The sequence below is a fragment of the Jaculus jaculus genome, chromosome 2 (assembly GCF_020740685.1).
Source record: "Jaculus jaculus isolate mJacJac1 chromosome 2, mJacJac1.mat.Y.cur, whole genome shotgun sequence".
Taxonomy (NCBI): domain Eukaryota; kingdom Metazoa; phylum Chordata; class Mammalia; order Rodentia; family Dipodidae; genus Jaculus; species Jaculus jaculus.
Window position 1 is genome coordinate 164889849 of NC_059103.1, and position 27754 is coordinate 164917602.

General features: G+C 38.8%; 1 protein-coding gene across 1 annotated transcript in view; it reads right to left on the reverse strand.

Moving 5' to 3' along the window:
• Positions 1-8083: 8083 nt before the first annotated feature.
• The window catches only part of Virma (vir like m6A methyltransferase associated), a 97145-nt gene continuing 77474 nt past the window's right edge, over positions 8084-27754 (reverse strand). Inside the window, exons 17-24 of the mRNA XM_004656938.2 lie at positions 23880-24012; positions 19264-19416; positions 18673-18833; positions 16937-17033; positions 12135-12301; positions 10938-11269; positions 9667-9810; positions 8084-8424 (exon numbers count right to left, since the gene is read on the reverse strand). Of these exons, the coding sequence (XP_004656995.1) occupies positions 8270-8424; positions 9667-9810; positions 10938-11269; positions 12135-12301; positions 16937-17033; positions 18673-18833; positions 19264-19416; positions 23880-24012 (1342 nt within the window). The 3' untranslated portion in view covers positions 8084-8269. The remainder of the gene's footprint in view (positions 8425-9666; positions 9811-10937; positions 11270-12134; positions 12302-16936; positions 17034-18672; positions 18834-19263; positions 19417-23879; positions 24013-27754) is intronic.

A 27754-nucleotide genomic window follows, 5' to 3' on the forward strand; every position in this document is an offset into this window, starting at 1 on the left:
CAAAAAGTATCAATGCATTGGAGATGACCTCCAGTGAGAATGAGTTAAGAGGAAATGCCTGAGAAAGATTTCAAAAGAATAGTTATAAATATGCTAAAGAAGTCAAAGAGAAAATCAAAGGAATAAAAGAGGAAATCAAAGAAGACACAGGAAACCAATTTAATGAAATAAAGAGGTCAATATGAGACATAAATAAGGAAATCAAAATGATTAAAAAAAAAAAAGCCAGAATTATTAGCAATGAAGAACACAGTCAATGAAAAAAAAAAATCTGTAGAAAATCTCAACAGTAGAATGGATGAAGAAGAAGACAGAATATCTGAACTAGAAGACCAAGTGGCAGATCTAATGCAGTCCAACAAAGAGAAAGACGAACTAATAGGAAAGCACGAATGGGAATTTCAAGATATTCAGGACACTATGAAAAGAACAAACAAGAATTCAGGGTATAGTTGAAGGAGAAGAATTTCACTCCAAATGCACACTAGGCATTTCCAACAAAATCGCAGAAGAAAACTAACCCTAAAATGGGAAAGAGATGCCAATGAAGATACAAGAATACTTTAGAACACCAACCAGACAAAACCTGGAAAGAACCTCTCCTCGCCATATTATAATTGAACTACCAATTATACAAACCAAAGAAAATATCTTGAAAGCAGTTAGAGAGAAAAATCAAGTCACATACAAAGGCAAGCCCATCAGGATCATAGCAGATTACTAAACACAAACTTTAAAAGCCAGAAGAGCTAGGAATGATATATCCCAAGTTCTAAAAGTTAACAACTGTCAACCAAGTTTACTTTATCCTGCAAAGCTATCCATTCAAATAGACGGAGAAATAAGGACATTCTACAGCAAAAGCAGGCTGAAGGAATATTTGAAGACAAAACCAGCTCTACAGAAAATACTTCAAACAATCCTACAGGCTGAAGAGAAAGAAAAGCACACATAAAAAGGAATCTGGAGGGCTGGAGAGATGGCTTAGCGGTTAAGCACTTGCCTGTGAAGCCTAAGGACCACGGTTCGAGGCTCGGTTCCCCAGGTCCCACATTAGCCGGATGCACAAGGGGGCGCACGCATCTGGAGTTCGTTTGCAGAGGCTGGAAGCCCTGGCACACCCATTCTCTCTCTCCCTCTATCTGTCTTTCTCTCTGTGTCTGTCGCTCTCAAATAAATAAATAAAAAAAAAAATTAAAAAAAAATAAAAAAAAAAAGGAATCTGGAAAAAACAAACCATACTCAAATACTAGTTAATACAAGAGAGCAAAGGTAAAACCGGAAGAACTACCCCCCAAAAATGACAAAAACAAATACCCAACTTTTAATAATATCTCTTAATATCAATGGCCTCAATGTCCCAACCAAAAGCCATAGGTTTGCAGACTGGGTTAAACAGCAGGATCCTTCAATTTGTTGCCTCCAAGAAACTCACCTTTCTACAAAGGATGGGCACTATCTTAGGGTAAAAGGTTCGAAAGTGGTATTTCAAGCAAATGGGCCTAGAACACAAGCAGGGGTTGCTATCCTAATATCTGACAAGGTCAACTTCAGCCCAACATTAGTTAGGAAAGATAAGGAAGGTCACTTTATGTTTATAAAAGCACACTCCAACGGGAGGACATTACAATTTTAAACATACATGCACCTAAAATGGGGGCTCCCAAATTCATCAAATAAACACTATGAGAACTAAGGTCACAGATAACACCAAACACAGTGGTAGTAGGTGACTTCAACATCCCACTCCCATCAATTGACATGTCATCCTGGCAAAAAATAAACAGAAAGGCATCTGGATTAAGTAAGGTCATAGATCAAATGGACCTAACAGATATAAACAGGACATTTCATCCAAGTGCTGAAGAATACACATCCTTTTCAGCAGCACATGAAACATTCTCTAAAACAGACCATATATTAGAATACAAAGCAAATCTTAACAAATACAGGAAAATCGAAATAATTCCTTGCATTCTATCTGACTACAATGGAATCAAACTACAAATCAATAGCAAGAAAAGCTATAGAGCATACACAAATCATGAAAACTAAACAGTACTCTACTAAATGATGAATGGGTCAGTGAAGAAATCAAGAAGGAAATAAAAAAATTCATAGAGTCAAATGATAATGAGAACACAACATACCAAAACCTTTCAGACACAATGAAGACAGTCCTAAGAGGGAAGTTTATAGCTTTAAGTGCCTATATTAAGAAATTAGAAAGGTCTCAAATAAACAACCTAATGCTTCACCTTAAAGCCTTGGAAAAAGAAGAACAAGGCAAACCAAAAGTCAGTAGACAGGAAGAAATAATAAAGACTAGGGCAGAAATTAATAAAATAGAACCCCCCCAAAAAAAACAATCCAAACAATCAATAAAACAAAGAGTTGGTTCTTTGAAAGGATAAACAAGATTGATAAACCTTTAGCAAAAGAAAGTGAGAAAAGACACAAATTAATAAAATTAGAGATGAAAAAGGCAACATCACAACAGATCAACAGATACCACACAAAATTTTAAAAATCATAGGGACATACTATAAAAACTTATACTCCATTAAGTATGAAAATCTGAAAGAAATGGATGATTTCCTTGATTTGTATGACCTACCTAAATTAAATCAAGATGAGATTAATCGCTTAAATAGACCTATAACAAGTATGGATATCCAAGCAGTTATCAAAAATCTCTTGACTAAAAAAAGTCCAGATAGATTCACTGCTGAATTTTACCAGACCTTCAGGGAAGAAATAACACCACTGCTTCTTAAACTTTTCCATAAAATAGGAAAAGAAGGAATCCTACCAAATTCCTATGAAGCCAGCAACACCCTGATAACAAAACTAGGCAAAGATAGAACAAAAGAAGAATATTACAGACCAATCTCCCTCATGAACATAGATGCAGAAATCAACAAAATATTGGCAAATAGAATACAAGAATATATCAGAAAAGATCATTCACCCAGACCAAGTAGGCTTTATCCCAGAGATGGATGCAGGGATGGTTCAACATACAAAAATTGATAGATGTAATACATTATATAAATGGACTGAAGGACAAAAATCACATGATCATCTCATTAGATTCAGAGAAAGCATTTGACAAAAACCTGACATCCTTTCCCTTCACAATAAAAGCCCAACAGAGACTGGTAATAGAAGGAACATAACTCAACATAATAAAGGCTATTTATAACAAGCCTACAGCCAGCATATTACTAAATGGGGAAAAACTGGAAGCTTTTCCACTAAATTTAGTATTGTTTTAGATATTCGAGATTTTTTGTGATTCCAAATGAAATTTTGGATTGTTTTTTCTATTTCCATGAAGAATGCCATTGGAATTATGATGGGGATTGCATTAAATGTGTAGATTGCTTTTGGTTAGATTGCCATTTTCACAATATTGATTCTTCTAAGAACAAGGGATGTACTTCCACCTCCTAGTGTCTTTTGCAATTGCTCACTTTAGTTGACCACAATGGAATCAAACTACAAATCAATAGCAAGAAAAGCTATAGAGCATACACAAATCATGGAAACTAAACAATACACTACTAAATGATGAATGGGTCAATGAGGAAATCAAAAAATTGAGAGTCAAATGATAATGACAACACAACATACCAAAAGCTTTCTGACACAATGAAGGCAGTCCTAAAAGGGAAATTTATAGCTTTAAGTGCTTATATTATGAATGTTTCAAAGTTTTCATTGTAAAGATCCTTCACTTCCTTGGTTAGGTTAATTCCAAGGTGCTTTATTTTCTTTGATGCAAAGTGAATGGGAGTGCTTCTCTTGATTTTATCCTCTGTGCGTTTCTTGTTAGCATATAGGAAGGCTACGTATTTCTGTGTGTTTATTTTGTATCCTGGTACATGGCTATACGTGTTTATCAGCTCTAACAGTTTGCTGGTAGAGTCTTTAGGGTCCTTTATGCATAGAACCATGTCATCTGCAAATGATAACTTGCTTCTTCCTTTCCTATTTGTATCCCTTTATGTGTGTGTCTTGCCTTATTGTTATGGGTAAGTCTTCCAGTACTTTATTAAATGAAAGTGGGGACAGTGGACACCCTGTTCTTGCTCCTGAATTTAGTGGAAAAGCTTCCAGTTTTTCCCCACTTAGTAATATGCTGGCTGTAGGCTTGTTATAAATAGCCTTTATTGGGGAAGGTGGTGGGGGGGGAGTTATTACCATGGGATATTTTTTATAATTATGGAAAATGTTAATAAAAATTGTGAAAATAAATAAATAGCCTTTATTATGTTGAGGTATGTTCCTTCTATTACCAGTCTCTGTAGGACTTTCATCATGAAGGGATGTCAGATTTTTGTCAAATGCTTTCTGTGAATCTAATGAGATGATCATGTGATTTTTGTCCTTCAGTCCATTTATATAATGTATGACATCTATCGATTTTTGTATGTTGAACCATCCCTGCATCTCTAGGATGTAGCCTACATGGTCGGAGTAAATGATCTTTTCTGATATATTCTTGTATTCTATTTGCCAACATTTTGTTGAGAATTTCTGCATCTATGTTCATGAGGGAGATTAGTCTGTCATTTTCTTTGTTTGTTCTATCTTTGTCTGGTTTTGTTATCAGGGTGTTGCTGGCTTCGTAGAATTAGTTTGGTAGGATTCCTTCTTTTTCAATTTTACAGAAAAGTGGTAAAATTCACTAGTAACCCCATCTGGGCCTGCTACCAGTGCCTCCCTTTTCAAGGAGCTGTCAGGTAATCATACTCATCCTTCCCTACTTGCTTGGCAGGGTCCAGCATGCAACTGAGAGGACAGTCACAGAGATCAGCAAGGCCAAACAGAGATAACACCTGATAGTTCATACCACAGAAGTGACATATTCTTCATTACCTTAAAGGGTACATGATGTTACGATGTGTTATCATTGACTGATGCAAGTGATTGCAAATAAATAATAAGAAATATACCAACCATTTGCAATAGGCTATTTTAGTTTTGCCTTTTGCTTTAAAATGAAAACTGTACAAAATTCAGTATTTTTAAAAATAATTTATTTGAGAGAGAGAGGCAGACAGGCAGAGGGAAGGAAGGAGAGAGAATAGGCATGATGGGGCTGCTAGCCACTGGAAATAAACTTTAGACACATGCGCCATCAGGCTTACATGGGTCCTGAGTAATAGAACCTGGGTCTTTTGGCTTTGCAGGAGAGCGCATTAAACACTAAGCCATCTCTCCAGCCAAAAAAAATTTGTTTTCAAGGTAGGGTGACACTTTAGCCCAGGCTGACCTGGAACTCTATGTAGTCTCTCAATGTCCTTGAACTCACAACAATCCTAGTTCTGCCTCCCAAGTGCTGGGATTAAAGGCATGTGCCACCACGCCCAGCTGAAAATTCAGTATTTGAAAAAAAATTTTTTTTATTCAAAGAAAGAGTGAGAAAGACAGAATTGGTACAGCAGGACCTCCAGACACTGAAATCAAACTCCACACACGTTTACTTGGAAGTGGAGAGTTGACCATGAGTCCTTAGGCTTCGCAGGCAAGAGCCTTAACCACTAAGCCATCTCTCCAGCACCCCCGCCCCACCCACACTTTTTAAATATACAGTATCTTTAAGGTACCAAGTATTTCTAATATGATAAATACATTAACCAGAATCATATCTGCTACTAGGTGATAGTAGGTAGGGACTTCTTCCAAAGGGTATCTGCTACTAGTTATAGGTAGACCTTCCAGAAGGAATCTGTTTGGATGAGAAACCAAGGTAACAAGAATTGTTCTTTTCAAGTATGCATGAATTACATCATGACTCATGTCTGTAATCCTAACACTTGGGAGGTGGAGATGGGAGGATCAGGAATTCAAGTCATCCTCACAATAAATTTAAGCCAGGTGGGCCATGATGGCCTGTCAAAAAAAAAAAGGGGGGGGGGAAGAAGCACCCTCAGTAGCCCCCAACCATACTGTCATGGATTTGGACTTCCAAGCCTCCAGATGGTGAAAAAATTCTGTTACATAAGCCATCCAGTCTGTTATTTTAACACTTTGACCTGATAAACAGCATAGGCTGTTAAACATCAGCCTATACAGCTGAACTTTCATGTATGTGTAGATTTTTTTTCATTTTTTAAAAAAATTTTGATTATTTATTTGAGAACCAGAGAACAAGGCAGATAGACAGAATGGGCACAGGCCTCTAGCTGCTGCAAATAAACTCCAGATACACATGCCACCTTGTGCACTGACTTACATGGGTCCTTTGATTTTGCAGGCACAGCGCCTTGACCACTAAGCCATCTCTCCAGCCCCAGCCCCCATTTTTAAATATTTTACTTATTTGAGAGAGAAAGAGAGAGAGAGAGAGAGAGAGAGAGAGAGAGAGAGAGAAAGAGAGAGAAACAGGCAGATGGATAGAGAATGAATGACACACCAGTGCCTCTAGCCACTGCAAACAAACTCCAGACACATGTGCCACCTTGTGCATCTGGCTACTGAAACTGGGTCCTTAGGCTTTGCAGGCAAGTGCCTTAATTGCTAAGCCATCTCTCCAGCCCGCTTCTTTTTTAACAGTACAGGAAACTGAACAGGGCCTTACACATGCTAGGCAAGCATTCCACCACTGAGCTACAACCCTAGACCTACTTATGTGTTTTTATATGTGAATGTTTTGTTTTGTTTTTAACTTGTTTTTGAATCTAGAAGCTTATACAAACTAAGCCAGCCAGCACTTCTACCGTGACCTAATCCCTAACCATAGAGCTAAGCTTTTCAAGGCGCTTTTGTAATGAACAGACTTTCAATTCGTGTAACAGGTGCCCCAAAACAGAGACTGATAAAAGATAGAATGAGGGCTAGAGAGATGGCTTAGTGGTTAAGCGCTCGCCTGTGAAGCCTAAGGACCCCGGTTCGAGGCTCGGTTCCCCAGGTCCCATGTTAGCCAGATGCACAAGGGGCGCACGTGTCTGGAGTTCGTTTGCAGAGGCTGGAAGCCCTGGCGTGCCCATTCTCTCTCTCCCTCTATCTGTCTTTCTCTCTGTGTCTGTCGCTCTCAAATAAATAAATAAAAAATTTTAAAAAGAAGATAGAATGAGACTCATACACCTTAGTTTAAGAGAACTCTGTATTTTATGCCAGTTATATAGGCTCAGTGTGTTAAGACATACCTTGGGAAAATATGGCTACTTTCTCAAAGTTATAAGTTTTATTTGTAAATATAAAGTCCAGTTTTTATTAATGTTTCTGATTTCCAAAATATTAAGCTAGCCCTCATCTTAGGCTTTAAATAACTGTATAATAAAATAGCATCAGTAAGTCCAAAGCTGAAACATAAAGTTTGTAATTTTTTTGAGAAAAAAAAGTGTTTTGTGTTTTTGTATCTGCTGTTAACAGCTGTGATTCCCTGTGTACGAGGGCACCTTAGTCAATGAACATGAGTGCCACAGAATATGATAAATTGTAGGGAAACATAGCAACATTTGTTGGACACCACACAACCTACTAATTCGAGGTAGTTTACATTTTCAACATTAAGTAACATCATATTCCTTTCCATGACAACATCCTTGTAAAACTTTCAGCAGTTTTGATAAAATTTGTACAAGCAACACAGTGAAGCAGGAAAAGATAGCTATTGCCAAGGTTTGAGACATTATGCAGTGTCCAGTTACTAATGGGGATGGTGGAAATTCTTAAGTGGACCTATCTGTTTAATAAACAAAAGTATTAGGTTTTACTTTTGGCCTACTTGTACTGTGAAAAATTTGACTGAGACACTTAAGGGCAGCAGGGGCTAAGAAAATTTTGGAACATCTGTGGTATAGACAAGAAAATACAAAACAAGTCATTTAGTTTTTCTCTACCTAGAAATTTTCTAAATAAATAGTCATATAAAAATGGGGAAGTATATACAAACATACATACAAAGTTTGGATTTTTATTGAAATCACATTATGTATCAAACAAAATCTGCTTTCTTCAGATAAAAATATTCTTTCAGATGTCTGCAGATATAACTGCTAAGTCTAAATTGGTCCTTCAATGTCTTTTTTTTTTTTTTTTTTTTTTTTTGAGGTAGGGTCTCACTCTAGCCCAGGCTAACCTGGAATTCACTATGTAGTATCAGTCTCAGGGTGGCCTCAAACTCATGACGATCCTCCTACCTCTGCCTCCCAAGTGCTGGGATTAAAGGCGTGCACCACCACGCCCGGCTCAATGTCTATTTTTGTTTGTCCTCATGAAATGTCCACACATACTTGGGATGTTCCCAACAGCATGTTTACCGTGTGAAGGACCGTACATGTCGACCTCTACCACTGCCTCCACTAACAAATTTTCCTCTTGAGCCTCCACTCCCACTATTTGCACTAGCCCACGAAGGTCCGAGTCCCCCACGACCTCTAGAAGCACGGTCCCGAGGACTTGGGCGGTAGCCTATAAAAGAAAGAATATTGTTTTTAGTTTTGTCATCCTTTCCTTTCCTATTATGTAAAAACACTTATCTATGATACTGAGCATGTACACACACACACACACACACAAAAACATGCATAGGACATACATACATACATGCAAATACCACACACACACAGCCAAAGCTACTTCATTGGGGGGAGGGGTCAAAATACTTTAATTGGGCTGGAAAGATGGCTTAATGGTTAAGGCACTTGCCTGCAAAGCTAAAGGATCCAGGTTCAATTCTCCAAGACCCAGTAGGCCAGATACACAAGGTGGCAAATGCATCTGGAGTTCATTTGCAGATGCTGGAGGCCCTGTCATGCCCATTCTCTATCTCTCTCTCAAAAGTAAATCCATAAATATTTAAAAGAAGATTGAGCCAGATGTGGTCCCCTATGCCTTCAATCCCAGCACTTGGGAGGCAGAGATGGGTGAGTAGCTGTTGAGTTTGAAGCCACCCTGAGACTACATAGGGAATTCCAGGTCAGACTGGACTAGATTGAGAATCCTGATCTTGACCTTAACTTGATATAGTAAATTAAAAATAAAAGGATCAGGGCCAGAGAAATGGCTTAGCAGTTAAGCGCTTGCCTGTGAAGCCTCAGGACCCCCGTTCGAGGCTTGACTCCCCAGGACCCACGTTAGCCAGATACACAGGGGGGCACACGCATCTGGAGTTCGTATGCAGTGGCTGGAAGCCCTGGCGTGCCCATTCTCTCTCTCTCTCTCTCTCTCTCCCTCTGCCTCTTTTTCTCTTTCTGTCGCTCTCAAATAAATAAAAATGAATAAAATATTTAAAAAAGAAAAATAAAACAATCATACACTTACATCATACTCTATACAAAATCATATATGTTATATGAAGAATTCTTTATTATCAAAATACTTTGGTTAAAAAGGCACTCAAGCCAGGTGTGGTGGCACACGCCTTTAATCCCAGCACTCAGGGAGGCAGAGGTAGGAAGATCGCCATGAGTCTGAGGCCAACCTGAGAATACAGAGTGAATTCCAGGTCAGCCTGGACCAGAGGGAGACTCTACCTCAGGGGGGAAAAAAAAAAAAAACACTCTTAAAATTGACTTTCATTTTTGAAATAGCATCTCACCATAAAACTTTTCAGATTATATAAAGTGAAGTTTCATTCACTTCATATCTATAACTAGCATGCTAAAAAAAATAATAGTAGCAGTAATAAGACTAAGTAGAGAAGATTTATACCTGTAGAACTAAGTGGCCGTAATGGTGGAAGAGGACCCCTGTTAAAATTGCTCTGGCCTCCACGACTTTCATTATAATTTCCTCGAGGAGTATTCTGAGCGCTCCAACTGGAACCTCTTGCTCCCTCCCGACGACTGTAGTTTCCTAAATACAAACAATGCGATTAATATCTATGTTTTATATAACCTCAGTTGTTTCACTGTTTTTGAATTTTTTTTTTTTTTTTTTTTTTCGAGGTAGGGTCTTGCTCTAGCCCAGGCTGACTTGGAATTCACTCTGTATTCTCAGGCTGGCCTCCAACTCATAGCGATAAAGGCATGCACCACCATGGCCTGCTGTTTTTGGATTTTTGACATGGGGATCTTGCCATATAGCAGCCCAGACTGTCCTTGAACTTGCAATCTTGCTGCCTTCTGCCTCCTGTGTGTGGGAATTATAGGCATTTCCTTAATCCTCAATGGGATAAAGGAAAATCTGACAGGCTTTTCTAAATCTTCAAAAGTGATGAAACTGAAGCTGAAATTCTGTAAACTGAATATACCACATATTGATAAATAGTCATTAACAGCAGTAGGACTACAGAGCCAGACTGTTGTGGTATAAATACTAGTTATGTCACTTACACTTATGTCCTGTTCATCTTACTTAATAGTAGTTTTCTGAGAAATGAGGTACTAACAGAACGACATCATGGGATTGATATGTCAGAGTACATCAAGCAGTACTTCTAACAACCAATCCTGACATCTCTAAGTAAATGTGATTGTTATTAATGCAAACTCCTGTTCTCTTTCAACATACCTTCCTAATTCAGCAAATATGAAATCATGCTATAAATTCACCAGGAAGGAACAGTTTCTGAACTCAGGTGTGGTGGCACATGCTTGCAATTCTAGCAGGTAAGAAGCTGAGACTAGAAGATTACAAATTTGGCATCAGCCTAGGCTACAAAGCAAAAGCTTATCTCAAAAAGAAAAAGGAATAATTTCTCTAAGTATAGTAAAGTAGTATCTAAAATCCTGAAATAATTTAAAATAGATTAAATATAATATTAAGAAAAAAAGAGAAGTATAGCATGGTGCATACCTATAAATCTCACACACACAAAAAAAGTTTGTGTCTTTATTATCTCTATCCAAGTAAATACTCTGCAAATCTGCAAATACTAACAGTAATCTAGAGGCAGCTCACCTCTAGGAAGAAAATTATATTTTATCTGAATCTCTCCCATCCATATTCTAACCCATTAGAAAATATACATAAATAGTTACCTTTTGAAGCAGGTGGAGTGAAAAACCTATTCTGACTATGAAAAGCACCACGTCCTCCTCGATTGCCTGAAAATCCACCACGAGAAGAAATCTTCTGTGACACTTTGAGTGGCCGTTTTGGCGGGGGTATTCCATCTTGAGGGACCACTTCTTTACTTTCAGCGGCAACAAAGTCATCCACATGCATAGATGGTGGCCTACTTGTGTTCTGCTTTCTCTGGCGAAAGATATCGTGGGGTCGTATGCCCTGTCCAAAGCCTCCCCTGCCCCTTCCTCTTGGCGGTGGCACAACATGAGCTCGTTTGGCAGGTTCAATGTATTCAGACTTTCCACTACAAAGCAAAAACACTCATGAAATTTTTTCATATTTCTAGTCAAAATATAACAATCATTGCAATTCTGAAAAGTAAATCTCATTGTCTTCCTATTTCACTAACTTTCAAGTATTACTATTATAATATTAGTTAAAATGGCACAAATATTTTATTGATATTACTAACAAAATATTTTTTTCTGGTTTTTTGAGGTAGTGTTTCACACTAACCCAGGCTTACCTGGAACACTCTATGTAGTTTCAGAGTGGCCTCAAACTCACAGAGATCCTCCTACCTCTGCCTCCCAAGTGCTGGGATTAAAGGCATATGCCACCACACCCGGCTACTAAATTTGTTTATTTTTATTTATTTATTTGAGAGCAACAGAGAGAGAGAAAGGGGCGGGGGGGGGGGGAGATAGAGAGAGAAAGAGAGAGAGGGAGAGAGGGAGGAAGGGGTCGTGCCAGGGCCTCCAGCCACTGCAAATGAACTCCAGACACATGCACCCCCTTGTGAATCTGGCTCATGTGGGTTCTGGGGAACCAAGCCTCTAACTGGGGTCCTTAGGCTTCATGGGCAAATGTTTAACTGCTAAGCCATCTCTCCAGCCCCACAAAATTTTTAAGATAATCCAATCCACTTCCTCCTCAACCCCTTTAAACTCTTATAAGGAACAGTGTATTAGGGGCTGGAGAGATGGCTTAGCAGTTAAAGGCACTGGCTTGCAAAGCCTGACAGCCCACATTCAATTCCCCAGCACCCATGTAAAGCTAGATGCACCAAATGGTACATATGTATGGTGTTCATCTGCAGCAGCAGGAGGCCCTGGTGTGCTCATACACTCTCATAGATAAACAAACAAACAAACAAACAAACGAACAACCTGGAAGTTATAAATGTCTCATGCTTATGCTTCCCAAGTTTGAATCCTTTCGTAGTCTTGGTTCTCCCTGGAGATGATGGCTCTGACAAAAATGAGCGCTCTAACTCTGAGTGCAAATCAAAGTCACTACAGCATTTTTCTGAGAGCTCAATCAAGTCAACCTTCACCTGCAGTCATAAAACAAAACAAAATACATGTTAAGTGTAACTGTTAGTGTAAAACTTGACTACAGAAATTACCATTACCAATAAATTATATTAACACTTAGAAACCAAAAATTTCCCTAAACATTGGTCAATTATCATTACAAGACAGTTATCATTCAAATCACAGTAAATAACTATAAATTAACATTGTAATACTTATAAAACATACCTGAAGCCAGGCGTGGTGGCGCATGCCTTTAATCCCAGCACTTGGGAGGCAGAGGTAGGAGGATTGCCATGAGTTCGAGGCCACCCTGAGACTCCATAGTGAATTCCAGGTCAGCCTGGGCCAGAATGAGACCCTACCTCGAAAAACCAAAAACATATCTGAAAGAATCTTAAAGTAATATATTCTACCAGCCTTGTAGAGTCAGTTACCCATTTCCATTATAAAAGGGCCATTTTTTTTTTTTTTTTAAGTAGGCTCAGACTGGCCCCAAATTCACAGTGATCCTCCTACCTCTGCCTCCCAATTGCTGGGATTAAAGGGATGCACCATTATGCCCAGCTATAAAAGGGTTTTGTGCCAGAGATTCCCAAAAGTTCTATGCATTTAATAACATTCTAACCTACTTTCAGTTTCAGAGAAGCCAACATTAAACTTATTGTTAAAATTTAGCAAAATTAAGTGGGTATGGTGGTACACACTGTTTTTTTGGTTTTACAAAGGTAGGGTCTCGCTGTAGCCCAGTGATACATCTTTTTTAAAAATTATTTTTACTTCTATTTACTTGAGAGGGAGATAGAAAAGGAGGGAGATAAATTCCAATAGGAGTGCACACCTTTAATCTGAGCACTCAGAAGGCTGAGGTATAAGGATCACTGTTTGTTCAAGGACAGTCTGAGACTACATAGTGAATTCCAGGGTGACCTGGGCTAGAAAAATCAAAGAAAACAGAACAAAATTACAAGACCTAATTCTCTAAGCCATGGTTACAATTATTATTGAAAAACAAAAAACAAAGAAGTCAGTGGGAACTAACTATGATCAGGGTATGTATGTATGGAAGTTGCCAACAATAAGTTAAAATAAAAAGAAAGGGCTGTAGAGATGGCTTAGCAATTAAGGCGCTTGCCTGCGCAGCCTAAGGATCCAGGTTTTATTCTACAGGTCCCACATAAGCCAGATGCACATGGTGGCACTTACATCTAGTTTGTTTGCAGAGGATACAGGCCCTGGCACACCCATTCTTTTTTTCTCTGTCTCTAATAAATAAAAGGATTTTTTAAATAAGATTTTTATTTATAAGCAGGAAAAAAAAAAAAAAACAGAGCAAGACAGAGAAAAAGCACAGGCACACTAGACCCTCTTGCCATTAAAAATGAACTCACGATATATACACCACTTTGTACATTGGGCTTTATGTAAGTACTGGAGAAATGAACCAGAGTTGTCAGTCTTTGCAAGCAAGCACCTTTAACCAGTAGGCCATCTATCCAGCTCAAAAACTTTTTTTCTCTTGAGACAGGTTTTCACTCTATAGCTCAGGCTGGCCGGAACTTGTGTTCATGCAACCACCTTGTCTCAATTTCCCCAGTGTTGGTATTACAAGCCACCACATTTGGCTGAGAAAGAACAACTTCTAACACAGTATTTTCATGTTTTTTCCCCCTCTGTTGTTTTTAAGACAGGATCTCAGGTAACTCAGGTTAACCTTAAAGTCCTATCTTTCGGAATCTACCTTCCAAATGCTAGGATCACAGGAATGTGTACCACATGCAGCTTAACACAAATATTTTAAACTGCAATGCCTAATAGGGTAGGCATTGATCACGTGTGAGTCCTTAAATTTTAAAATGCAATCATTAATAAAATTTAGTATCTCAATTAGACTAGCCAAATGTCAATTTTCCAATAATCTCATCAAGCTACTGGCTACTATGTTAAAACATGGTGAAGGGTTGGAGAGATGGCTTAGTGGTTAAAGCAAGGCCAAAGGGCCCATATTCGACTCTCTAGCTCCCACATAAGCCAGATGCACAGGATGACACAAGTGCAAGGCTGCACATATGCACAAGGTGGTGAACCTGTCTGGAGTTCGACTGCAGTGGCTGAGGCCTTGGCATGCCAATTCTCTCATAAAAAGAAAAGGAAGCCGGGCGTGGTGGCACATATCTTTAATCCCAGTACTCAGGAGGCAGAGGTAGGAGGATTGTCATGAGTTGAAGGCCAGCCTGAGACTACATAGTTAATTCCAGGTCAGCCTGGACCAGAGTGAGACCCTACCTTGAAAAACCAAAAGAAAAGAAAAGGAAAAAAATAAAACAGGGTAAAGTACAGACCATTTCCATTGCTGGTAATATTTTACTAGACAGTATAGTTTAATAAGTAACCAAAATTCCTTATTAATAATAAATTCCTTAATACAATCTTAGTGAATTATATGTATTCTTTTAAAGAAACATAGCTCTCAATACACTAAATTCATCTTAAGTGTGAAGAAAAACATTTTCAGTTTCATCATAGATGATAAACAGCATTTTTTGGACAAGGGCATTGTTAAAGAAGTTTCTTTTATGAAGAAAATAACCAGGACTGGAGAGATGGCTCAGTGTTTAAAGGTACTCACTTACAAAGGCTGACAACCTGGGTTCAATTTCCCAGTACCCACATATACCCAGATGCACAAAATAGCACACGTCTGGAGTTCATTTGCAGTGAAAAGAAGCCCTGGCACAACCATCCCCTCTCAAACAAACAAAATATTTTTTAAAAATAAGAAAATAATCAATATGTAAGTACAATAAAACGTGACCCAGGCAGAGGCAAAAAGTTTAAGGTCACTTTTTTTTTTTTTTTTAAATTTTCAAGTTAGGGCCTTACCCTAGCCCAGGCTGACCTGGAATTCAACATGTAATCTCAGAGTGGCCTCAAACTCACAGATATCCTCCTACCTCTGCCTCCGCAGAGCTTGGATTAAAGGCGTGCAGCACCACACCCAGCAGTAAGGTCATTCTTAGTTCCACAGCAAGTTTGAGGCCAGCCTAGGCTACATGAGAACTCCCCTCCACCTCCACCACCCCTAAGTGGTAAAAATCATTTACCTTGAAAATACATCTTTGAAAAGAATTAGATTTCAAATCTTTACACTCTAATCTATTCAATATTATGTTTAAGAATGTCAGTTACCATTCATAGTACAGTACATGTACTTCTTTATAAGTTCCCAATGAAGAATATATTCTTTACAAATTCACAATGAAGAATGTTTATATGTGTGATATAAAGTGGTTCAGAGTACTATGTGCAAAAATATGTTGTTTTCTCTTAAGTCACAACCTTAAAATACAAATTACTGAGCTGGAGAGTTGGCTTAGTGGTTAAAGTACTAGCCTGCAAAGCCTAAGGACTCATGTTTTATTCTTCAGGTCCCAGGTAAGCACAATTGTGCAAGGTTGCACATGCACACAATGGGACTCATGTGCCTGAAATTTTATTGCAGTGGCTGGAGGCCCTGGCACACCAATTTTCTCTCTCACTCTTGCATTAAAAAAAAATACACTCATATGGGGATCGTAGCTACAGATGACTGGGCTTCTGCGTGAGAATGAAAATACTTAGTAGCAGAGGCCAGTAAGTTGAAAAGGAGACATAAAGGGTGGAGAAAGGAAGGGAGGAGGATACTTAATAGGTTGATATCGTATATATGTAATTACAATGATTGTAATGGGGAGGTAATATGATTGAGAATGGAATTTCAAACGGGAAAGTGTGGGGGTGGGGAGGGAGGGAATTACCATGGGATATATTTTATAATCATGGAAAATGTTAATAAAAATTAAAAAAAAAAAAAATACAAATGAAGCCAAGCATGGTGGTGCATGCCTTTAATCCCAGCACTTGGGAGACAGAGGTAGAAGGATCACCATGAGTTTGAGGCCACTCTAAGACTACATAGTGAATTCCAGGAAAGCCTGAGCTAGAGTGAAATCCTACGTCGAAAAACAAAAAACAACAACAACAACAAAAAAAAACTGGCTTGGATGTACAAGGTACCACATGCATCTGGAGTTCATTTACAGTGGCTGAAGGTCCTGGCATGCCCATTCTCTTTCTATCTGCCTCTTTCTCTCTCTGAAATAAATAAAAATAAATTTAAAAAAAAACTGGCTTGGATGGTGGCACACGCCTATAATCCCAGCATTTGGGAGGCAGAGGTAGGAGGATCACCATGAGTTCGAGGCCACTCTGGAGCTACACAGTGAATTCCAAGACAGCCTGGGCTAGCATGAGACCCTACCTCAGAAAACCAAAAAAAAAAAACCCAAAAAACAAAAAAAACCCACTTAACTATAGGACTGGGGAGATTGCCCAGAGGTTAAAAGCACTTGTTTGCAAAGCCTGCGTGCTTGTGCTTGACTCTCTAGTACCCAAGTAAAGCCAGAGGCCCTAGCCTGCTTATTAACCTTCTCTAAAAATCCTGAATTTAGATAGCATTAATAAGCATACCACTGATATGAAAATGTACTTATTTGCAAGGGGATATCAACTGTTTAATATAAGATGTAAAGTGTTGGAATGCTAAAAACAATAAAAGCAGCACAAAAATCACTAAGGTTTTTTCAAATATTTAGTAAAAAAAAAAGTTTTTATACCAAATCCAGATCTGTATCAATCTCTTCAGCCTGAAATGGAGTAAACCACATAGACTTCAACTGATCATCCATGACATCAGCTAGCACATATGCAGTCCTAGAATATAAAAAGTATAATATAAAAAGTGGAATTCCAAAATAAAATATTTCAACTTATCTTCTAAGTAAAAATCAATGAGAAGAATAATTAAAACTATTATTTAGGGCTGGAGAGATGGTTTAGCAGTTAAGGCGCTTGCCTATGAAGCCTAAGGACCCAGATTCGATTCTAAAGGTTCAATGTTAGCCAGATGCACATGGTGACGCATGCATCTGGAGTTTGTTTGCAGTGGCTAGAGGTCCTGGTGCACCCATTTTCTCCCTCTGTATCAAATAAATTAATTAATAAAACAATAAAAAAAAAGTTTAAAAACTATTATTTAGCTTTTGAAAGTGTTACTCAGATTAGTTCTTAGAGACCTGTTCAAGAATAAGATATTCTGGGCTGGAGAAGTGGCTCAATGGGTAAGGTGCTTGCTTGCAAGGCCTGATGGCCTGAATTCCCCAGTACCCATGTAAAGCCAGATGCACTAAGTGGTACATTCATGTGAAGTTCACTTGTAGTAGCAGGAAGCCTTAGAATACCCATACTCACTCATTCTCTGTCTGCCTCTTTGTCTCTTTTTCTCTCAAATAAATAATTTTTTTTACAAGTATCAGGTATCCTTAAAAACTACTGATGGGCTGGAGAGATGGCTTAGCAGTTAAGCACTTGCCTGTGAAGCCTAAGGACCCCGGGTTCGAGGCTCAGTTCCCCAGGACCCACATTAGCCAGATGCACAAGAGGGTGCACGCGTCTGGAATGCGTCTGCAGTGGCAGGAGGCCTTGGCACGCTCGTTCTCAATCTCTCTCTCTCTCTCTCTGCCTCTTTCTGTCTCTGTTACTCTCAAATAAATAAATAAACATGAATAAAAATTTTTTAAAAACTACTGATATTCAAAAATAATCCTGCTGTGAGTAGGGGAGATGGCTCAGTGGCTAAAGGTACTTGCTTGCAAAGCCTGTGTGCCCAGATTTGATTTCCCAATACCCACATAAAGTAAGATACATAAAATGGCGCAAGCATCTGGACTTTGTTTGCGAGAAGCCCTGGCAACCTATTCTCATTCATTTTCATTCTCTCTCTCTCACCTTGCAAATAAGTTTAAAAAAATGTATTTTTAAACATCAAAAAAATCTGGGCTGGAGAGATGGCTTAGCAGTTAAGCGTATGCCTGTGAAGCCTAAGGACCCCGGTTCGAGGCTTGATTCTCCAGGACCCACGTCAGCCAGATGCACAAGGGGGCACATGCATCTGGAGTTCATTTGCAGTGGTTGGGGGCCCTGGCGCGTCTATTCTCACTTTCTATCTGCCTCTTTTTCTGTCTGTCACTCTCAAATAAATAAATAAAAATGAACAACAACCACCAAAAAAGTCATACAAAAGCAACAACAACCAAAAAAAAAAAAAAAAAAACAGGCGTGGGGGCGCATGCTTCTGTCCCAATACTCAGGAGGCAGAGGTAGGAGGATTGCTATGAGTTCCAGGCCACCCTGAGACTAAGTTAGCCTGCATACAGAAGTGTATGCACCAGAGGCTCTAGATGACCTACAAAGTCTAGAATGCTTACTCTCTCACCCTTTCTGTAAATCCTCTCTAGACTCCAGCCATGATAGCAATAATAGCTACTCTAACTCAAATCACTACTTATTTTACCTATTGTTAAAGAGATTCTGGAGAGACTCTGGAGCTGAAAGTACTGGTTCCACATCCTGGTCACTGAGAGGTAAGGGATCACCTGATGACTCCAGCATCTGTTTAAGTCCAACTACATTATCCAGCAAAGAATCCAGACTGTCATCATCTTTTGAATGCTCCTAGACACAAACAAAAGAATAAGAAGATTTAAGCAACAAACTCTGAACATTCAGAGTAATCTTATTGACTCTATCAGAAAAGGCTGAATTACTTCCCACTATAAAATTTGGAACACCATCAAGAAATTATCAACTTTACATTAAGCAAACATATAAGAATAAAACAAATTCCAAAAACATGTGCCATTTTCTTTCTAAACAATGGCAGCAGGGATTAACCATTTTAAAATGTACTGCTTTCATTTACTTGTTAAAATTCTTAACAAGTATAAAGGGCTACACTCCAAATTATTAATTCAAAGAGTTATCTGAAGTGGTATAAATACCCAACTAACGGTTTTATTATTTTAAAAAGATCAAAATGAGAATAAAATATGCCCAGGAATACAGTTTTAATGTATTTTTCCTCTTTTTTTTTTTTTTTTTTTACCACAATAAGCTTCTCTAGTTCAAGGATCAAATTTTCTGGACTTTCTTCTTTGCTTTGTAGAAGCTGTTTTAACTCTGCAGCATTAATACTCATGGTCCGTGATGGATGAGCTCCCTCTACTTCCATGAGACCACTATCATCTCCACAACATCCCTGTAAATGTCATACACACAGGTTAAATTTGAGAACAGAGAAAATGCAAGGATGCTTCTAAACTTATTAGGATATTTAAGCCATTTACTGTGATGTTCACCTCAATGTTATGAGCTTTTCAATCAAACAAATGACTAGTTTTTTGGTTTGTTTGTTTGTCTGTCTGTTTTGAGGTAGGATCTCACTCTAGCCCAGGCTAACCTGGAATTCACTGTAGTCTCAGGCTAACTTCAGACTCAGTGATCCTCCTATCTCTGTCTCCCAAGTGCTGGGATTAAAGGCATGCCTGGTTATAAATGGCTAGTTCTAAGGAGGACTTAATTTGTTTACAGCTTTAATGTTTCCTTTGAAAAACTAAAATAAATAGGTAAACATATATTCAAATCATTAGTGCTAAAGTGTCTCAAGAAATATAGTCAACAACATGCACACCAGCATATGGAAGGCTGTGGTAACACACTGTCACATGTTCAAGAGCTAGTAAAATGCCTGCTATAACAACCAACCAAAGAAACAGGGAGTTACAGTTTTGGAAGACAAGGCAAGCAACTAAAGAAAACATAACTATCAGACCTTATGTTACTAAGAAAACCATTTTCTACTTTAAGATCATCCATACAATTACGCAACAGTGGGCATTGTCACCCAGGGCAAAGGTGACATGAATGTCAGGCACAATGCATGTGCACATATTCTATCAAGATCATGAAAGTGGAGAACTGCAGCCAGCAAGTGCTGAAGACCAGCTGTTAAGCAGCTACCTAACTCCAAGATCAAGTTCCCACTGTCCCGCCATATGCGGCAGCTCCAGCACAAGCCACACTTCACCTTCAAGAGGTCTCACACCTTTCTCTAGAGATGCCTACACAATAAACTCCTCAGTGGATGGGAAGAAAAAGACTGTGGGGACTTAACTCAGTTGTAAAACAATCACATCGGATGGGCAAGGCCCTTCCTGCCTAAATTCAATCCCTAGCACTACATTACACCCATGCACATATACAGAGCCAAACTACAAAACAAATGTTCAAAACACTGTACAACCATCTGGGAAAAGCTAGTCATGGTGTATGACCTATTCATAATAGTCATATTCATAAAGTGGGGCATGGAATAAGATATATATAAATGATCTACAAAACTTCAAGTAACATGCTGTTTGGAGTACAAAAGGAAAATTATCTCAAGCAACAAACACCACAAAGTGGGATGCATTAAAACAGACATCAGTGATAGTTTATAGTTTAACAAAAGAGACAAACAGGCAGAACGAGAAACAACAAGTAGTAATACAAACATGGCCAAGGAAAAAACAAAAAATTGAAGAGATTTAAAAACAGGAATAAAAAACAAAAAACAGAAAAGACATAAACAATAACATAATATAAAACATTTTATAAAAAGGAATAATTTCAAGAGTAGCTTTTTGGTCAAAATTCTTTTGTTTGTTTGTTTTTGTTTCTTTGTTTTGTTTTTCAAGGTAGGGTCTCGCTCTAGTCCAGTGGTCAAAATTCGTGATTAGCATACTACCAACTTTGGAATTAATCCTACAGACACTGAAAGTTATTATTCACTAGAATACAATCTGGTACTCACTTTGGGAAGACATGAACTCACAGAGAGTTTTAAAATGCTAAAATACTCTGAGTAGTATTATTTTAAATACTTTTATTTATTTGAGAGAGAGAGACAAGAGAGAGAGGGAGAGAGAGGGAATGAATGGGCACACCAGGGCCTCCAGCCACTGCAAATGAACTCCAGATGCATGTGCCACCTTGTATATCTGGCTTACATGGGTCCTGGGGAATCAAGCCTCGAACTGGGGTCCTTAGGCTTCATAGGCAAGCACTTAACCACTAAGCCATCTCTCCAGCTCCTGAGTAATAAATATATTTTAGATAGGTATATGTTTGTGCTGGAGAGTAGGCTCAGCAATTAAGGTGCTTGCTTGTAAAGCTTGAGAACCTAGGTTTGATTCCTCAGTAGCCACATACATCTGGAGTCTGCTTGCAGTTACTAGAAGCCCAGATGTGTACATACTCTTTCTCTACGTCTTTCTCTAACTCTCTCTTAAATAAATAAATAATAAAATGTACACGGGGCCAGGCATGGCGACACATGTCTTCAATCCCAGCACTCGTAAGGCAGAAGTAGGAGGATCACCATGAGTTCAAGGCCACCCTGAGACTACATAGTGAATTCCAAGTCAGCCTGAGCTAGAGTGAGACCCTACCTTGACAAACAAAAATCACACAACAAAAAAATGTAGGAGGATCTCGGGTTCAAGACCAGAAATCTAAAAAACTAGCCTCAGATGTATACCCTACCAAATAACTAGCAAGTAAATAAAATAACTATTCTAGAGTAGAAAACTAGAATAGAGGACCACTGAGAGTTTAAGGCTAGCCTGGGGCTGCAGAATGAGTTCTAAGTTAACCTAGGCTAAAGTGGGATCCAACCTCAGGGGGAAAAAAAAAGTCCTGAGTGCTGGGATTACAGATGTGTGCCATTATGTCTGGTTTTGGCAAAAGGTTTTTGATCAGGAACTGTTTAATGACATAGGACAATCTGTCAAAATGTTTTATTAACATCACATAGAAACTAACAAAAAACTAGCCATTCATCTTCCATCAAGTAAAAGTTTATAATCTCTTTAGGGAGATTACAACTGTACTATTAAGTATGATAATTGTTTAATTTTTTCCCTTTGGTTCTTCATAGATAAGATCTGACTATGACACCCTCACTGGCCTGGAACTCATTATGTAGTTCATGGTAGCCTTGAACTTGGTTATCTTTTTGCCTCTGCCCTCATGTGCCAGGATTACAGGCATATACCATGAATAGCAAATGTCAGTCTTTTTCAGAAAGCAAGCATCTAGTAAGTATGACTTTCCTAAGCTATATATGACACAAACTACTGTGTGCCAATAAAATTGGCAAGACAATGTAGAATCTTATATAAATTAAACAAGGTACACTAAATAGTAAATGTACATTTGTCTTATGAAATCAAGTCACCTACAATTCTCTCCAAACAGAAATCTTAAATATGAACTAATTTTTTTAATATTTTATTTATTTATTTATGAGTGAGTGAGAGAGAAAGCTAAAGATAGAGAAAATGGGTACACCAGGGCCTTTTGCCACTGCAAATGACCTCCAGACACATGTGCCATCTTATGCATCTGGCTTATGTGGGTACTGGGGAATTGAACCTGGATCCTTAGACTTCACAAGTAATTGCCTTAATTGCTGAGCCATCTCTCCAGTCCTGATTTTTTTTTTTTTTTTTTTTTTTTTTTTTTTGGTTTTTCGAGGTAGGGTCTCACTGTGGTCCAGGCTGACCTGGAATTAACTCTGTCATCTCAGGGTGACCTTGAACTCATGGCAATCCTCCTACCTCTGCCTCCTGAGTGCTGGGATTTAAGGCGTGCGCCACCACACCCGGCTCTGATTTTTTTTTAAGTGTGTGTGATTGCTGGTGCACACATGCCAAGGTGCAAATATATTAGAGGACAACCCTCAGTACAGGTCCTTGCCTTTCACCTTCTTTCAGGCAGGGTCCCTTATTATTTACCATAGCCAGTAACAGGCTGGCTCACCCATGAATTTCTAAGATTCACCTGTCTCCACCTCTCATCTTCACCACAGAAGGGCTGAGATTATAGACAAGCACTACTACATGTGGTTTTGTGTGGGTCTAGAAATTCATTTTTAAATTTTCTGTGGTTATTATTTGTTTTGGTGTTTCAAGGTAGGGTCTCACTCTAGCCCAGGCTGACCTGGAATGCACTATGCAGTCTCAGGGTGGTCTCAAACTCATGGTGATCCTAACAACCTCTGCCTCCCAAGTGCTGGGATTAAAGGTGTGTGCCACCACGTCGGGGCTCAGTCTAGAAATTCAAACTCAAGCTGCAACCTTTGCTCAGACATACTTTATTTACTAGCCATCTCCCTGGCCCAGAAGTGAATTTCTATTTTCATTTTTGGGTTTTTGAGATAGGGTCTCAGGCTAGCCCAGGCTGACCTGGCAGTCACTATGTAGTCTCAGTGTGGCCTTAAACTCACAGAGATCCTCCTACCTCTACCTCCCAAATGCTGAGATTAAAGGCGCAGTGCACCACCACACCTGAAGATTTTTTTTTTATTTGAGACTGACAGACAGAAAGAGGCAGAGAGAGAGAGAGAGAGAGAGAGAGAGAATGTGTGTGCCAGGGCCTCTAGCCACTGCAAATGAACTCCAGACACGTGACCCCCTCCCCCTTGTTCATCTGGCTAATGTGGGTCCTGGGGGATTGAGCCTCGAACTTGGGTCCTTAGACTTCACAGGCACATGCTTAACCACTAAGCCATCTCTCCAGCCCAGCTTGAAGATTATTTTTGAACATAGTTTTTATCAACTTATGACAAAGTTTGCAAGATTAAAAAAAAACTCCAAATATATATGTATACATACTTACCATTGTGTCAGAGTTAAGAATTTGTCTCATAAATTCCAAAAATGAAGATGCAAGTTCTCCTGTGTCCTTATTAAATGTGCTGACCACTCGTTTTAGTAAACTATTCAAAGCACTACTGTTTTTCCTTAAAGAACTGCAACAAAAAGGAAGAGAGGAGGGTACTTAATAGGTTGATATTATATCTATGTAAGTACAATGATTGTGATGGGGAGGTAATATGATGAAGAATGGAATTTCAAAGGAGAAAGTTGGGGGGAGGGAGGGAATTAACACGGGATTCTTTTATAATCATGGAAAATGCTAATAAAAATTTTTTTTAAAAATTTTTATTTATTTATTTATTTGAGAGAGACAGACACAGAGAGAAAGACAGATAGAGGGAGAGAGAGAGAATGGGCGCGCCAGGGCTTCCAGCCTCTGCAAACGAACTCCAGACGCGTGCGCCCCCTTGTGCATCTGTCTAACATGGGACCTGGGGACCCGAGCCTCAAACTGGGGTCCTTAGGCTTCACAGGCAAGCGCTTAACCGCTAAGCCATCTCTCCAGCCCACTAATAAAAATTTTAAAAAATAAATAAATAAAAAAGAAAGAACTGCAACAAAGAAAATGAAGAGGCAATATCAAAAAACTGTAAAGAAAGTAGAGAGATGATGAATGTGGCAGCACACACCTGTAATCCCAGCCTTTGGGAGGCAGATGCAGGAAGATGGCTACAAGTTTAAAGCCAGCCTGGTCCATATAGCAAGTTACAGAAGACTCTGCCCCAAACATAAAACAACTTAATAAGTAAGTCAGTGTCTTAAAATATTAGCATATAAAACTGCTATGAGAAATCAACTGCCTAAATTCAACATAATAAAACTTATTTCACCATTTAAAAAAAGTAACATATTTTGATGTCTGTGTATACACTATAAACCAAGAAAAATCTGGGCTAGAGAGACTACTCAGCAGTTAAGGCACTTGCCTGCAAAGCCTAACAACCAGAGTTTAATTCCCCACTACCCATGTAAAGTCAGATGCACAAGGTGGTACATGTGTCTGGAGTTCGTTTGCAGTGGCTGGAGGTCCTGGTGTGCCCATTTTCACTCTCTCTCTATCTCTATCTTTCTTTCTTTTCTTTTTTTTTTTTTTTTGAGGTAGGGGTTCACTCTAGCCCAGGCTAACCTGGAATTCACTATGTAGTCAGTCTCAGGGTGGCAAGCCTCCTTCCTCTGCCTCCCAAGTGCTGGGATTGAAGGTGTATGTCAACACGCCCAGCTTTTTATCTTTCTTTTCTATCTACCTCTTTATGGCAAATAAATAAATACATTTTTGCAAAAAAAGAAACATAAAAATAAAGTAGAAACTTATTAAGAGAGGAAAGGAATATAATGGAAAGTGGAGTTATGAAGGGGAAAGTGAAAGGGCGAGGAAAGTATCATGGTTTATTGTCTATAATTATGGAAGCTGTCAATAATAAAACTTTTAAACAAGAAATATCTATAATTACCAGCCTCTTGTTAAGCTTCAATTTTTTAATATTTTATTTTTATTTATTTAGTTGACAGAGAGAAGAGAGAGAAAGAATGGGTGTGCCAGGCTCCAGCCACTGCAAGCGAACACCAGATGCTTGCATCCCTCTGTGCATCTGGCTAACATGGGTCCTGGGGAATCAAATCTGGGTCCTTTGGCTTTGCAGACAAATGCCTTAACTGCTAAACCATCTGTCCAGCCCAAGCTTCAAACTTTTTTTTTTTTTTTTTTTTTTTTTTTTTTTTTGGTTTTCCGAGGTAGGGTCTCACTGTATCCCAGGCTGACCTGAAATTTACTCTGTAGTCTCAGGGTGGCCTCGAACTCACAGCAATCCTCCTACCTCTGCCTCCCGAGTGCTAGGATTAAAGGCGTGCGCCACCACGCCCGGCAAAGCTTCAAACTTTTAAGAACAGGATCTTGCTATTATCAACCCAGGCTGACCTCAAATTCACAATCCTCTAGCTGCAGCTTTGCGGGGACTAGGATTACAGGCATGTACCAAACCAGCACCAGCCAGATCCAAGCACATACTTTAGCAAAGTTCCTCCAAATAATAAACTTATACAATCAATAACAAGAAATGTGTCAGCTCCTTATTTACTTATTTAGTAGTTTGAGAGTTTCTCTAATATAAAAGAGTTAGTGCTATCCCTGACACCCACCCTGGATGCCTAATTTACATGAGAGCTCTCATGACATTGTAATAACAAAAAGAAAACAAGGGTCTAAAGTAGAGGTCAACAAACTTCTCTGTCAAGAGCCAGATGGTACATAAATTAGGCTTTCCATCTCAGTCAATACATAAATGATGGCTGGGTTCACACAACATTGTATTTACAAAACACACAGCTGACTGACTCAGTTTGCTAACCTAATACATGGTATATCTATATAAAATCTTGAAAACAAATAGTCCTGCCAAAATTGTTTATGCATTTTCACAGTTCTTAATGAATAAAATGAAAGGGCAAACTATTCAAATATTCAGTTATGTCATTTAAGCTATAACATAATTAACCAAATTCAAGTAAGTATGGTATTAATACTGAATAAGCAGAACTTCTATTTGGAAAATGGTAAAATTCTGACATGCCATTGTATAAGACTATGGTAAAGCAATACAAATGAAAGAATGTTAAGCCTCCAGCTTTTGAGAACTTTGTAGGAGTAAAAGGAAAAGGTATTGACAGGCGTGGTGGCGCACGCCTTTAATCCCAGCATTTGGGAGGCAGATACAGGTGATCATCATAAGTTCAAGGCCTCCCTAATAATTCCAGGTCACCCTACCTCGAAAAACAAAAAGAAGTGGAAAGGTACGACAAATAGGCACGAAATTAATATAAAGAAAAAGATTAAATACTGCTCATGAAAAAAGAACAGGTTCAGAATTGGACTATCCCAGTTATTAGTGACTACATAAAAACAGCTTAAGTAAAAGGGGGAGTAGTAGGAGGGGATTATGATCATGGTACATTGTCTACATGTATAGAGGTTGCCAATAAAACATAAAAATCCAAGCCACGTGTGGTGGCACACACCTTTAATCCTAGCACTCGGGAGACAGAGGTAGGAGGATCACCATGAGTTCAAGGGCACCCTGAGACTACAGAGTGAGTTCCAGGTCAGCCTGGGCTAGAGTAAGACCCTACCTCGAAAAACCAAAAATAAATAAATAAACAAAAATAAAAAATTCATAAGCAAGTGAGTTATACTTCCAAAGTCAATTAAAAATCGAGGATCACGGCTAGGGAGACGCTGTGATTAAAGATACTTGCTTGCAAAGCCTGCCAACCTGGGTAACCTGGGTTCAATTCCAAGCCACTCACATACAACAGGATGGACATTTGTTTGCAGTGGTGGCAAGAGACCACAAAGCACCCATACATACACATACAAAAACATTAAAAGATAAAAAACGGGCGTTCAAGCTGGGCATAGCAACTCATGCCTGCAACCATATGTTGCTTTTGTTTTTGTTTGTTTGTGTTTTGTTGTGTTTTGCCTTGTTTTATTTTAGAGGTAGGCTCTCTCTATAGCCTAGGCTGACCTGGAATTCACTCTGCAGTTTCAAAGTGACCTTGAAGCTATGGTGATCCTCCTACCTCTGCCTCTCACGTGCTGAGATTAAAGGCATGTGCCACCATGCCCGGCTTCATATCTGCAATCAAAGTATTCAGGAGGCTGGAGCAAGAGAACAACCACAAGTTCAAAGCCAGCATAAGTTATATATTGAGTTACAGGCCAGCCTAGACTATAGAATAAGACCTTGACTCAAAACAAAACAATAAAAAAACCCAAATAAACAAACAAAACTGAGGTCCAATATGTATCAACTGGAATCACTTTAAAATTTTTTATTT